The 15,240-nt window shown below is 41.5% G+C and overlaps 1 protein-coding gene across 2 annotated transcripts in view; it reads right to left on the reverse strand.

Moving 5' to 3' along the window:
* Positions 1-11,515: 11,515 nt before the first annotated feature.
* Positions 11,516-15,240, reverse strand: part of si:dkey-82f1.1 (DENN domain-containing protein 2A) — a 35,323-nt gene continuing 31,598 nt past the window's right edge. Inside the window, exons 18-20 of one of the 2 annotated variants that reach the window (XM_005451034.4) lie at positions 14,497-14,778; positions 12,589-12,675; positions 11,516-12,449 (exon numbers count right to left, since the gene is read on the reverse strand). In XM_005451034.4, the coding sequence (XP_005451091.1) occupies positions 12,418-12,449; positions 12,589-12,675; positions 14,497-14,778 (401 nt within the window). In that variant the 3' untranslated portion in view covers positions 11,516-12,417. Of the gene's footprint in view, positions 12,450-12,588; positions 12,676-13,130; positions 13,993-14,496; positions 14,779-15,240 lie in introns of those variants that run through there. The other variant, XR_002062933.2, reaches the window with a different exon arrangement.

Here is a 15,240-nt window from a genome sequence, read left to right on the forward strand (position 1 = left end):
AGGTGTAAGGGGCAGTGGGATATTATTATTTTCTACTGAGCAAATATCTTCATATCTTCAGAATATCTTCAGAAAAGCGAATCATGTTGAGGAAATGTCACTGAGACCCAGTTCTTAGCTACACTATTAGCAACCTAGCTGCTACATTAGGGCCATTATTAGATCACGTCAGCTCAACATCTGCTAACCCTCACTGGGGAAAAAAAAAGATTAATAATAAGTTTAATGCCAACATGAAAACAAATAACAGAGGGCATGTGGTGTTGGAGGAGAGGAGGGGTGTGACAAATGAGAAGACACATTAAAGTTGCGTCACGTTGCAAGTCGCATCCTCAGACACACTTAGACCCACATGCCAAGTGGAATCACAGCAGGATATTAAAGCCATGGGGCTTTTTTAAGGATTGTCCATTTCTTCATCAGCGCTATAAGTGACTGTGTTAGTAAAATCCTCAGCTGAGGTCCTAATCAATGTGTTTATGCATTGTTTGGGGTGTAAGAGTGTTGTAACGACAAGATGAGTTATTAAAACGATTAACTTATGCATTCCTGTGACTGTTTGCGACAGGGGGGGGAAAAAACAAACAAACTTCTAAACAGTGCTGAAATCCAGAGGGAAGGGTGACAGTGTAGGGATGTTTGAGTCGCCGCAGATTCACATCCTGTTTTCCCTACACACCAGTTTCTTTAGGATATGCACACAGCCCTTATGTATATTTGGGAGGGGAGAATGAGACAGTTGTCGGCTCCACCGCTTCCTCTTGACAAATGGAGAAGGAGGAGAAAAATGGGAGAACGGCCACAATGGTAGGACGCGGTGAAGAAAGAGCTCCGCACTCATGAGTCAATACAAACAGGGGTTTGTGTCACTGACTTTTTTCCTGCCGGTGCTCTCCATGGCCATTTAGGGCAGCAACGAGAACAGCGGTGACCATTACGTCAGTTATAACGCCAAACCTGAACGTGTGTTGCGAGAGTACAAGGATCTCAAATGAAAAAGGCTGTGATTGGCAAGAGATCTGGGGAGTGAGTAAGACTCTCCAGCCATCCCCCACCGTCTGCTCTCCCCACCCCTGCACTTCCTCTGAGCCCCCTGATGTTCCACAAAGCTTCCTGCAAGGCGTCCGGCCAGTCAGCCATTCGGCCCCATCAATTTCTGTTTCTTACACGCACATGAACTTACATGAGTACAAACAAAAACAGATATAGATTTTAAAAACAACTTGAACCCACACAAACTCCAACACATGAAAAGAAAAAAGGGAGCAGACTGTCCATACACAAACTTATGAGCAATTCTCCTCAGTGTTTAATTCTGACGATTAAAATATAAAAAGGACACAGGAAAATGGTTGTAGTTAGGATTAGGGTTTCTGAAAGAAGCATTTGAAGCAGTTACAGAAACCATCCATTGGTTAAGGTTTCATGGTTTCACCTCTATAAATTGTGAGAAATCCCATTTAAAAGATTTAATCATTAATAAAATGCATAACGCACTCGCCATGTGTCCAGGTGATGATTCATTTGTAAACAGGAGTCAAACCTTTAAACTCTGGATAACCCTCAAGGAAAAAAATCTGACCTGACACTGCACTCAAAGTGTGACATTGTTCATAATCAACTAGTTAACAGATCTTCTCTTGTGACGCTGTGAAGGTCGAAGTGGCACTGCTTTTATAACGTATGCTTAAAAAATACTGGGCCTAGCCAAGCATCTGCGTGACATGTGCGGTGTAATGGAGTGGAGTTAGTTTATCCACAGATTTTAACAGAGCTATTGCCATTAAGAAGAAAACTAGGAAACCAAGTCACATAACATGGCTCGGTTAAACGATCCCTCCAGCCTTATCCAACCTAAGTTTTCCGAATTAAATCCCTCACATAATTCAAACTAGTTAAAAAGCTTATGTAAGCTCTAATCTCGATCACAAGCTGACCAGCTACTCGAGAGCTAATGGCTTTGCTAAAGTTGCGATAAAACTAAACTTTCTGAAACTGACAGATATAATCCCAGTGTGACATTTCTATTGTTTGTGGACGTGATTTTAAACTAAACACAACTCCAGTTCAGGGTCACTGCATGTCAAAGTGAGAACTGTGGGGGCCATAAACCATTAGTGTGGAGCTCTGTGCCCCTCTCGAAGCGTCCAGGAGGTTAATTAACCTAAGCCATGCCTTAAAACAGCCCTCTCCCCTCCCTCACGCCTCCAGACCAGCCCCAGCATGGCCCCTCTACCCTGGATCTGCTCAACAGGATAATCCCCCAGCTGGTGCTGTGGTCAAGGGGCCACGTAACCCCTTGGCTGCCCCCACTCCTTTACACAACTGTACACACTGACCAACTAAGCAAACCCGGTCACGGTTAAAACTTGTGAGAGAGAGGGAAAAAAAACCCACTTGGGACACACAAAAACAAAAATATGCCCACACATACACAAGTTAAAACGCTAACAAAGACTTTATCCGGAGCAGGGTCATATGCAAGGCTGAGGCACACATACACAGAAACAATGAAACCTTCCCTCTGACACACATACTGACACATATTGTAAAACATGAGGAAACGCCAACAAGAAGCTGCAGGTAGATGAGCCTCAGGTTGTTCTGGACCAGAGCCAGCCAGGTGGGCAAGCAGGGCGGCTTTTTATAAACAACGTCAATCAGCTGTGCAGTTCAACACTTTGGCTCAGATGGAAATTTCACACCAGTTATTGGAAACAGTGTACTGACAGACACTGCTAATGACTTTGGTAATGTCCTGATTATTTTAATTGCACCCCGAGCTTCAACTTAGTGGTTTTAGCGTAAAACCTCATCTTCTTCAGAAGGAAACAATTTTCACCTATTAGCAGTGTTACTGTGAGCATGAGACCACACTGGGACGCAGAGACTGAGACAGATACTGTGTAGATATCCAGAAGTCACAGTACTTGCTACACTCACAGAGTGTGTCTGTGTGCGAGTGTGTGCGTTGTGCTGAAGTGGTCACAATCTCCACTAATCGGACCGGGAATGCAAAGACAGGCAGGAAACATTGTGGCAAAAAGGCGGTAGTATGGGATCAGGCTACATGATAGAAATAAAGTGGCAGTGAGAGCCTCCAGCTGCAAACAGGTTTGTTTTGTTAGGTTTTTGCTGAGAGCACGTGTTCTCTGGCACCGAGTCCCACTGGGCTGCCCCAGCGGGAGTCTCCGAGCTCCACACACTAAACAAACATGCATGCACAACACAGTGTCTTTTGCATATTAGACATAAAAGGACGACTTTGATATGGCAATGTAAGCCCCTCACAGTATATTTACACATACAGGGAACAGCCAAAGGTTGTTTTCACAATCATCCTGTCCATTTATTGATCAGTTGACTGATTAGCACTTAAAGTGAAAATCTGACAGCTCTGCCTGGTTGCACAGTCCACAACCCCTCTATGATCATTTGGTCTTACCGCTTGCAGCCAGATGTAGCGTTCACCTGCAGCAGGCTGCTCTAAAATCCCAGCATCAATCATGAGTGTTATAGACTTGTGGCGACAGGAAGCTGTGCAAATAAAATCAGTCATGGTGGGTTTAAACTAAGTAAAACAGGGGGCTCCAAATGCTGGGCTGATAAGCAGGTAATGACAACAAACTATTAACACTAATAACATGCGGTATGTTAAGCTGCCAAAAGTTAGCGGAGTGGTTGTTCTCAACAGTCCAAGGTGTAAATGCTTCCCTAACTGCTTGAACATGATGAGGGCTGGTAAACACTTTTGCTTCTTTTGTTAATTTGCTATTATAATATAGAATCCCACAGTTCACGCTCCTCAAGACTTAACTTCTGCCCTTTCTACATGCCACTGGGGAAAAGAGCTATGGTCTTTCATATGAATCCCAGATAATCCAAATGTAAAGATTTATCAGACTGGCTGGAATCAATAGACAACACAGACACACACTGCACAGTGCTACGGGTGCTCGGCAGCGTTAGCAGAAAAGGAGGGGAGGGCTGTGCAAAAAGTCTTTGTTCTACAAGGCTCATATCTGATGCATTATTCGTTTTTCTCGTGCAAGCGGAGGAGGAATGATCGCTATGTGGGATGAGTACGGGAAAAAAAAAGAAAAAGAAACTCCTCCACTGTGGAGAGCACCTGTCTCAGGGCAGCTATGTACACACAAACACACAATGACTCCCAAACAAGGATGAAAGTGCACATATTTCTCTTCTTGATCATACACCTTTTTTTTTACCTCCCCTCTCGTTCCACTCATTCACCCACACAAACACATCCACCTCTAGGCCCCGCCACATCCACCCACACGCACACAAATGCTACTCCAGCGTGAACAAAGCAACCTTAGAGTTCAGATTACATTATAATTCATGTGTCTGGGACAAGAGTGAGCCCAAAGCCTTGAAAACAAAAAGGCCAACTCCTCGAGCTGCCAGACTCTTCAGAGGAGGCTCTGGCAGGTGTGATTTTTACCCTTCCATCACAGTCACTCCTGCTCCTTCACACCTGTTGCTCCTCTGGAAAATATACTCACTCAGCTGACCTACAAACACCATAACACACACACACACACACGATCCACACTCTGAACTGTACATGTATTAAAATATATTGAACAATGAAAAGTCTATAATACACACATAAGGTGGAAATCTGAATATGTTTATTGTTTTAAAGATCCGGTGTGTAGGATTTAGGGGGATATGCAGGAGGAAAGGAATTTTGCTTTGTGTATTAATACCTGAAAATAGGAACTGCTTTGGTTCTATTAGTTCTGTTCTCCTTTGCAAAGGAGTGAGTGAATGGACTGCGCTTTTCTACTCAAGACTTTCACTACAAACCTCATTCACTCAATGACACACACATTCATGCATTTTTCTATAACTGCTTTGTGTAACACTCACACTGATGATGGATTCATCAGGGGCAACTCAGGGTTCAGTATCCTGCCCAAGGATACTTCGACATGCAGATCAGAGTAGCCAGGGAATCGATCCATGGTAGATACCACCATGTTTCTACAGTAGCCCAGAACAGACAAACTAATCAACAAGTCCTGATAGGAACTTTTCGTGTGTTTAGCAGCCTGACCTAAGGGACATGACAGGTATTCATCTAGATGCCAGATCCAAAATGGACACCGCAAGTAAAGCTAAAATCAGAAATTGAGACAAAAATAATATGAAATACTTTTATTTCTTTTCGTTTAGAAGCAAAACTGCTAAAATGCAATTGTCCCAGTCACTCAAATATGACTGTACACACACACGCACACACACACACTGAAAACATCAATAAAGCTTTGCACATTAGGTTTTTTTTTTTTAAAACCAGATTGTTTCCACAGCTCACCTATTAATAGAAACTTCTATACTATAAAATTGCCTTGCGTAGATTTTCTTTTCCTGTATTTCATCTCTAGCAGTTCCACAGATTCCCATGTCACTATGGGTATTACAAAAAGAAACATGATCCAGAATCTATAATCTAGCATAAGCATGAAGGGCTCCTATCCAAACCACATTTACATCTTGCGTTGACTGATACACCGCTGCTGATGCATTACAGTGTAACGAGAATTTAGACAATACAGTGCGTTAATGAGTGCAGACAGTTGTGGCCCGTGCTTTCTAACTCTGAGAGGTTTATCACACTACATGCTGTTTTTGTCATTCACATCACACCAATTTGTCATAATCTGCAAAATTTTGAGCTGTCAAATCAAATACACGCATAAATTACAACTGCATAACTATTTTAAACTTCATTACTAGCAACACTAAAAACAGGAGTATGTGTGCACTGATGTACAGCAGTGTACAGCAACTGATTACATTGTATTTTTGGATTTTGCTTGAGTGCAAATATGCAGGGCTTCTTCTCTGCTTGTTTATTTCCATTTATTAATTTTTTTTCAGGCACAGTTTCTTTGAAAATAAAGACTATGACAACAAGTCATGTAATGATTTACACAACTGTTAAAAGCTGAACTCAACTCCTCTTCAGTGTGCTACACTATGATGATTACATTACACCTTAAAGTATGACTACAACTATTAAGTGGATATACACTCAATGGCAAATGGCAGCTCCATCTTACCTCTTACATATTTGCCAAAAAGTGAATTCTGCTATTTGCCCAAAAAACAAACAAACAAAAAAAAACAACAACAACCCATATCTCTAATGAATGATATCAAGTCATTTTAGCCAAAAAGAACATTAAAATGTCTTTTTTAAAGAGAGATCTGGCCAAGAGGAAGGCAGAGATTGCAACAAATACAACATCACAGCTCTGTGGTGACATTTAAACAACCAAAAAAGACTCATAAAGATACCGAGAAGACATGTCATTTCTTTATATCTATCTATCTATATATGTATGTGTGTGTGTGTGTGTGTGTGTGTGTGTATATATATATATATATATACACATGTATAACCTGACTACATTCAGTTTACCAATATAAGCAATTTGGTAGATAATAGATGTAAAAAAAAAAAATTACAAAATTAAATTAATACACACACACACACACACAAACATCGGAAATGACTTTTTGACAGCTGATCACTTTTTTGGCACAACACCGGTATTTTAACAAAACAAAACAAAGTAAAACATTGGCAGTAATTAAACTGCTGTAAATGGCTTGTTGACCTGTGAGGTATCAAAACAGATCCCTCGTGAATGATATCAAGTCATCTAAAAACCCTTCTGTCACAAGGTAGAAGCTACAATCATTGTTTGTTCAAGTGATTTTTATACATCCTTTAAAAACTCTGAGATTTCAAAACTCTTTTTCGAGACAGACCTGGTCAAGAGAGCAACAGAAACGGCAACAAATATAACACAACAGATATTTTAAATGGCCAAAAAACTGCTTTGATTATAATCTGGAGCGCAGGATTAATGCATACATGCAAAACACGTCACGTATTTAATCCCTCTGACTGAAGCCTACTTGCTTAAACAAATATATTAGACATTTAAAAAAGAAAAGAAAAAAACCCCATCGGTAATCCCACAGTTCATGACATAATAAATTATAGTTTAAAAAGACACAATGCATTTTTTTTTATTTTGCTAGTACTATTCTACTTGAAGTTCTATCTAATCATCCCACTGACGACATCATTTATCCCAGCTTTTAATCGCACTTAAATACACTTCAATCAATAGCAGACTGAGAAGACACGACCCTGTCAAAACACTTACACACTACTCACACTTGTTGAGAAGAAAAGAAGGGGGGGTGGTGGAGGGGCAGAAAACTTAATTAATCCTGCGGGTTAATAAATACACCGTTTGAATGATCCCGGAGTAAAACTTTACCCAGACGGGCGCTAATGTTTGACCGCAAAGCCCTGACGTTATTCCCTCACAAAAAAAGAGAGAGAGAGAGAGAAAGAGAAAGGTTCCGGCTAAAGCACAGGAAGTCAGAGCTCACTCCACCGCTGGAATTAAAAGAAGGGGGGAAAAATGCAGGAATTCGAGCGAAGAAATGCGAGTAATTTGAGGAATGTTATCTCCGACAGCGAGTGTGAGCTGATTCAGAGAGAAGGCGCTCAAACAACTGACTTCACATCCACATTTCTCAACAAACTTAAAGTTTCACTCCGACAGACCCCGCAGCTGAAACCTGAACAGCACTCAACACTCTGAAAACTGTGAAACATTTGCACCGGCTTACCTGGTCAAACTCCTGTTAGCAGTCCGGCAGGCGGGCAGGTAGAGTAGTATTTTATTTTATTGTTATGATTTTTTTTAAAAAAAATAAATAAAATAAAATAAGGAGTCCGTAGGGGGGGTTTCTTCTTATTTTTTTTCCTCCCTGTTCTTTGTTTGTTTTCTGCTGCCTCGTCTCCTTCCTGAAGCCGCTTGTTTGAAGCGAGAGGAGGGCAGGAATTTCAGGAATTAGCCGTGGTATGACATGAAGCCTGGAAAAAGCCAGAGAAAAAGACCCAGGGAGGGAAGGAGGAGGGGGGGAGACAGAGGAGGGGAGGGCGCGAGGAGGTCTGACCGGCCAACACGTAATGACGAAAAGGAGGAGAGGAAGAGGAGGGAGGAGGGCTCAGAAAGGAGAGGAAAGGGTGGAAGAACATGACATTAAGAAGAATTATTTAAAAAGAACTACATAAAACAGAAAGGATACACAATATTATAGCACTCAACTTCTTCATGAACACTGACAATGGGTGTACAAACACACCATTTATAGGACAAGCGTGTTACACTGGATTCCCACTGTACCTGAAATCACTGGTTTAATCCTTCAAAGTTTATTAAGCTTTATATCAGGTACAATGAACGACTGTTGCCACAAATGTATTATTTCAGATCCATACTATAGGGGCTCAACTTTTTTTTTTTTTTTTTGCCTGCTATAAAGACTCACTATTGCACTTTGACTTGTTGAATAATAAGTGCTTATACTTTATCCACCGTATATCTATCACTTGTGATACACCTGAACAGATAAAGCTACCTTAAGCGCTGCTATTAAATTTATAATCTCCAGGCCTTATGTCATATTATGCTAAAGAAACAATATTAAATATGTCTTTAAAATCAAATTGCCCATATTAATGTCTATCCAAGATTTCTATCTTTTTTTCAAAAGTTTTTTCCCCCCATATAACTTGTAACCTTTTGCTTTTCAGCTCTAGTTTGCTTATTATGTCACATGATCAGACCAAAAGGCGATAATATTGTTAGGCTCGGGTATATTGTGCAAGTCATTAAAGGCCTGGAGGCATAATTGTCTGAGATGTAATTCTGAACTTTGGACTCTTCCAAGGCAACATATGCGGAATAACGTGAACTGGGTAACAGAGCCCCCTGCTGGACATTCCGGGTGGTGCGATGTGTTCGTTCACTGGAAAGACATCACAGTTTTCTCTAAAGGTTGTAACCTGGGGTTTATTCTAGCCGTACTGTTTTTAAGACTCACAGTCATGTTCAGTTGGACAAGCTGCACTTCACTCTTGGTGATGTCCTCGTTATGTATAAGTACACAGAAAGCAGAGGCAATGTCAAATTAGGTGCAATGTAATTTTTGTTTCAAACATTAACAACAACAATAAAAAACGTTTGTGATGTTGGTGATAAAAGCCACTTATATGATGCTCTCCTCTCAGTATTTTGAGCTTCTATTTTAAGATGCCCAAAGCTCTGCTTCAGCACCACAGATCAGTGAAGGCTCTAGAGAACATTTTGTGTCACCCGAAAGAACCACACAGCATTTTATTTTATTCAACCGCAGTTTATGTCATGCTGTAATAGAGCAGCCAAATAGAGTGACACCAAAGAAGCATTTTTCCTCAAATAAAAAGCTTTTTACCCCTCAGCTGTAAAAGGCTGTTGGTGTATTGTCATCACCCTGCTGGGTGGGTGGGTGACATGGACACCCAAGTTTGCGAATAGGTTAACTTGAGAATGAAGCTCTAAATCGATACTGTAGGTGTATCTACTAAAAATCTCAAATCTCAGTGACCTCAAGGTCAAGGTGAGAGGTCGTTTTCTGAAAATCTTGTGAATGCAATAACTTCAAAACAAGGTGACATAGGATTTTGAAATATATATATTTTTAAAAATTCCCCTCTCTCCCCTGTGGGTGGTCTGTCCTTCAAGCTTGGGTCCTCTAATAGAGGCCTGGGAGCTTGAGGGTCCTGCATTGTATCTTAGCTGTTCCAAGGACTGTGCTCTTCTGGACAGAGTACTCGGATGTTGTTTCTGAGATCTGCTGGAGCCACTCGCCTAGCTTGGGAGTCACTGCACCGAATGCTCCGATTACCACTGGAACCACTGTTACCTTCACCCTCCACATCTTCTCGAGCTCTTCTTTGACCCTTGGTACTTCTCCAACTTCTCATGTTACTTCTTTCAGACGTTGCTGTCATTTCGTATCGCTATGTCTACCACTACTATGTCCAGTTGGTTGGCCATCACCATTTTGTTCGTCTGTATCTTGAAGTCCCACAGGATCTTAACTCAGTTATTCTCGACCACCCTAGGGGGCATCTTACATTTTGACCTAGGAACTTCCAGGCCATACACGGCAAAGTTGTTTCTGTATACTATAACGGCCACTTGGTTATGGTGTTCCATGTATGCCCTGCCTGCTAGCATCTTGCACCCTGCTGTTATGTGCTGGATTGTCTCAAGGGCATCTTTACACAGCCTGCACCTGGGGTCTTGCCTGGTGTGATAGACCCCAGCCTCTATGGATCTTGTGCTCAGAGCTTGTTCCTGTGCTGCCACGATTAGTGCCTCCGTGCTGTCTATCAGTACAGTCCTGGTGATGTGGATCAGTGACTCTATGTCTCATTCACTTTTGGTATACAGCTTGATGTCATCCATGCAGAGGAGGTGGCTGATGATTGCTCCATTCCGTAGTCGGTATCCGTAGCCAGTCCTGTCAATGATCTCACTGAGGAGGTTCAGGACTGTGCAGAACAGCAGTGGGGACAGCGCATCCCCTTGGTAGATCCCGTACTTGATGATGACTTGTGCTATGGGCTTGAAGTTGGCCTCCAGTGAGTTCCTGAGAACTCAATGGTCTTCTTGAGAAAGCTCTTAGGGTCCTGTTGATCTTGTACAGGCATTCCAGGATCCAGCTGTGGGGCATTGAGTCATTGGCCTTATCATTGGCCTTGTTGTAATCAATCCAGGCAGTGCACAGGTTGGTCAGCCTAATCTTGCAGTCTCAGCTGACTGCTTGGTCTACCAGTAGCTCGTGTTTTGCACCTCTGGTACTCTTGCCAATTCCTTTCTGGGCCCCACTCATGTATTGTGACCCATTCATCTTACCGCTATGATGCCTGACAGGAGCTTGTGGCACTTGGGCATGTTATTGGCCGGTAGTTGGATGGGACCGGTCCCTTCTTTGGGTCCATGGGGATCAGGACTGTCCGGCCTTTGGTTAGCCATTCTGGGTGTCTCTCATCGACTAGCAGCTGGTTCTTTGGTACTGCCAGACGTTCGTGGAGTGCAGTCAGCCTCTTCAGCCAGTAGGCGTGAACCATGTCGGGGCCTGACGCTGTCCAACACTTCATACTGGAGACCCTTTCTTGGATATATTTATTTATATATATATATATATATATATATATATATATATATATATGTATATATGTATATAGATAGATAGATAGATAGATATACATATATGAGAGAGAGAGAGATAAACAGATCTTCATATTGTCAGTTTTATAGCCTCTGTGTTTAACTTTTAAAAGCCACATAGATCTAGAAGACTGACTAGTTTCTTGCTCTTGCATTGGCTCCTGCCAAATTCTTAGACAGCATCCTGTGTGTATATATAAGTTTCTATAATGTAAAGAAAAATCAGAATCTGAAACCTCTTAGAAATTACAGTGGTTCGTTGGCTAGTCAGTGGAGACTGAAACAACTTCATAACTTTGTCTTCAAAAAAGTGATAATATGAACAGAAAATTATGCATTATTTGAGTACAGCTGCCAAAACACAGGAATGGGATTTGAAGAACAGGAGTCGTTTGTCTAAATCAAATCACTTTATTTATGAAGTTTCATTGTATGTTCGATCATATTAAGGCAACCTTAGTTGTTTTTGTAAAACATACTGATACTAATTGGCCTAAGATACACACAATTCATCAGCTGAGGCCCACATCCTTTACTGACAGGCATATTCACATTGATTTCCTTGTGATCAGTACGTGTTTATCGGTACAATAGTGTCCATCAACAGTACATTTAATTAAAACAGTGGCACGTATACCCAACAATCCAAAGTGGTCTACAAACAGTCTAGACTCTGTTAAATAAAGTGTATTAGAAACTACAGGAGATTCCTTTGGACTCATTTAAAAGAAATTAAAACAAGAGATTAAGTTGGTCTAAAAAACAAAAACAAAAAAGCAATATAAATTAACTTAACAGCCTCCTGTTGACAAAGAAGTTGTACTATTGCATTTATAGAAGTTCCTATAGAAAATACATGGAATGTATAGGACAATATTATACAAAACTGGATCTTAAGGGACACTCCTCCTTACAGGTTTACAGGTGAAGTTAGTGATGAGAACACTGTTCCTAAGACATTTAAACTGTGCTATACAGTAATACACTGTAGGAGATGAGTGTAATCTGTAAAACACTTAGACTGTAAGACCAGACACTGTTGCTTTATCGTGTTTGTGGGGAGTTTTGGAGCACGCTAAGTAAACCCCATCCAACACTGACAGAATCGTCGGCGATGAAGCTGAGAGCTAAACCAGAACTTTTCCCAGATTTCTTCATGCTAAGCACTACATATGAGTCCAGTTCCATTCAGGGGTCTTCATTTGTTGTAACCCAAAGACACATCTCCATCTGTGCATGCTCTGTATCCAGGGAGTGCACCTCGTTTTAGTTCTGCTTTCAGCAATGACTCCGAGTCTCATTTCTTGGAAAGGAATTTCATCTTGTTTCCTGGAAAAAGCAACATATCTACATGAAGACATATTTGAGACAAAGAGCATGTTTCCATAAAGAAAAACTGGAGGATTTTACAGATGATGAATTGATCAGCTGATAAGCTGACTGCCTGAGGCTGTGCAGAGACTCTCACCTAGGCCCTTCAGGAACTTGTTGACCCCTCTTTGCTCACTCCCAGGCAGCGAGTCCAAATACTCTTGTGCTCTCACCTCAAAGAGACCTGGAGGAAAAAAAAGAACTAGTCAAATGTGCTGTGGTATACAAAATGTAACTACAAGTTCACATTGAAGTCAGAGCAAAGTCCAAATCATCAGTGCACTGAAATGTTTCTGATCATTTTCTTAATTTTTTGGCCAAAAAAGCATAATATCACATCACATAATATTATTGCTCAAAAAAGCAACACTTTAGATCTCAATAAAAAAAACTAACTGCTGGATATCTGTACGAATATGGGCCGAGTGATGTGTTATGAATGAAACGATGCCTTTCACTCCTAGCATCCCCACATCCTTTGATGGAAATGAATTCAAAGACACCCTGCAAATCAAAGTGTAAAAATGATGTAGCAGACTAGTCCATTTTGCTGAAATTTCATTGCAGTCTCAAAATGGTACTCAGCAGTATGTATGGCACCCATGTGCTTGTATTCATGCCTGACAATGTTGGGCATACCCTAATCAGATGAAGGATGGTGTCCTCGGGGATCGCCTCCCAGATATGGACTGGGGCATCACTTTTGGACAGTCTGAAGTGCAACCTGGTGGTGTTCTTTTGGACTTAGGTCAGGCGAGCATCAGTCCATGGTATCAATTCCTTCATCCTCCAAGAACTAACCACATACTCCTGTCACATGAGGCTGGGCATTGTCCAGCACCGGCATAGAGACTAACAATACGTCCAAAGATTTTATCCTGATACATAATGGCAGATACGGTGCTGTTCCTAGAGTCTAGAAATCTGTGCGTCTCTACATGGATATACACCCCCCCCCCCAGATCGTCACCGACCCACACCATTCACATCCTGAATGACATTACAGCAGCATAACATTCTCCACAGCTTTTCCAGACCCTTTCATATCAGTCACATGTGCTCATCTGTGGAAAGCACAGGGCACAGGACCTGCCAGTTCTGGTACTGTACAACAAATGACAGTCGAGCAGTGAGCAAAGGGCAGACTTGAGGACATCAAGCCCTCAGGCCATCCTCATGAACTCTGTTTCTGATTGTTTAGGCACAGACATTCATACCAGTGGAGTAGCCTAGGTCATCTTGTAGCTCTGGCAGTGCTAATCCTGTTCCTACTTGCACAAAGATGCAGATACTGGTCCTGCTGATGGGTTAATGACTTTCTAATGCCCTGTAGAGTCACTGCCTGTTTCCTTGAATCTCCTCCATGCTCTTGAGACTGTGCTGGGAGATGGCGCAAACCTTCTGGCAATGGCATGTGTCATCCTGGAGTATGCACTGGACTACCTGTGCAACCTCTGTAGGGTCCAGGTATGACTTCATCCAGCCAGTAGTGACACTGACCCTAACCAATTGGAAAAAGTAGTGAAAAACAGTCAGGAAAGATGAGGGAAAGAATGTTTGTGGCCTCTAACTTTAAAACCAGTCCTGTTTTGGGGGTAGTCTCATTGTTGCCCCTCTGGTGCACCTGTCATTAATTTCATTAACACCAAAGCAGCCGAAACTATCAACAACCCCCTCTGCTCTTAACTGACCAGATCAAGATTCCAATATTCACTATTGATGTTGTACTCTGATTAAAAAGTGTTCCCTTTTTTTGAGAAGTGGACATTAGCACAAAAATTAAATTTTGTTTATTGGACTAAAATATTTTTTGCAGTCTGTGGAAAACCTAACGACTTACAAAATAAATACTCACCACTGATAAACAAAAACCTAATTTTAAAAGGATTTTAAAATGAGGAAATCATAAAAGGTATTTTTAAATCATTTAGATGACATATCAATTCAACTAGTACATACACTTTAACAATTTTAAATTGCACTAACATTGCTCATAGCTTATTACCTCTGAGGCCTTGCCTGCGCAGATCTCTCTCCTGGATGAAGCCAGTGAACATCTGAGTCTCCATGAACACCTCCAAAAACCTTCTCAAACTCTTGGAAGTGACTGCTTTGCGAAAGGCCTCACGCTGAAAGGATGAGGAAGAAGAAGGGCTGGGCAAGGTGGTGGAGGAGACAGGCTCCTCCTCCCGCTCTGTTCCACCCATGAAGAGGGAGTAGTGGCCCACCATCTCCACAAAGAAACGAACAAAAGCCTCCGACACCACTGTGCTCAGCGAGCTAGAGTCTGGCAGGGAAAAGCATCGGAGAAGAGAAGTAAAAATTAGCCACCCCCAAAAACAATTACAACAAACTGCTACACATCAGAAGACATACAAGGTTGTTCCACACAGATTACTTCAAAGTATTGACACTGATCTAGTTTGAGAAACAGACTTTGGTTAGACTGAATGTTCCAGCAGCGTTGGAGTGAACTCTGTTGGAAAGGTTTCGCTTTCATTGTGACCACAAAGAACATGAGATTTATGCAGAGTTACACCATGTTTATGGTTTTGTATTTTCAACCACAGCATTTCTACTTTGAATTTCATCATACTTCAAGGACCCTTTAATATATGTGCGTGACACTATAGGGGAATTATTAAGGAGGAAAAACTTAAATACTGGAATGAAGCTGTCCAGTCATATTAAGAATTTAGGGGAAATGATGAAAATCTCTGGGAATGTTCTCTTGGAAAAATTCTTCGGT

This window comes from Oreochromis niloticus, linkage group LG7 (genome assembly GCF_001858045.2).
Source record: "Oreochromis niloticus isolate F11D_XX linkage group LG7, O_niloticus_UMD_NMBU, whole genome shotgun sequence".
Taxonomy (NCBI): Eukaryota; Metazoa; Chordata; class Actinopteri; order Cichliformes; family Cichlidae; genus Oreochromis; species Oreochromis niloticus.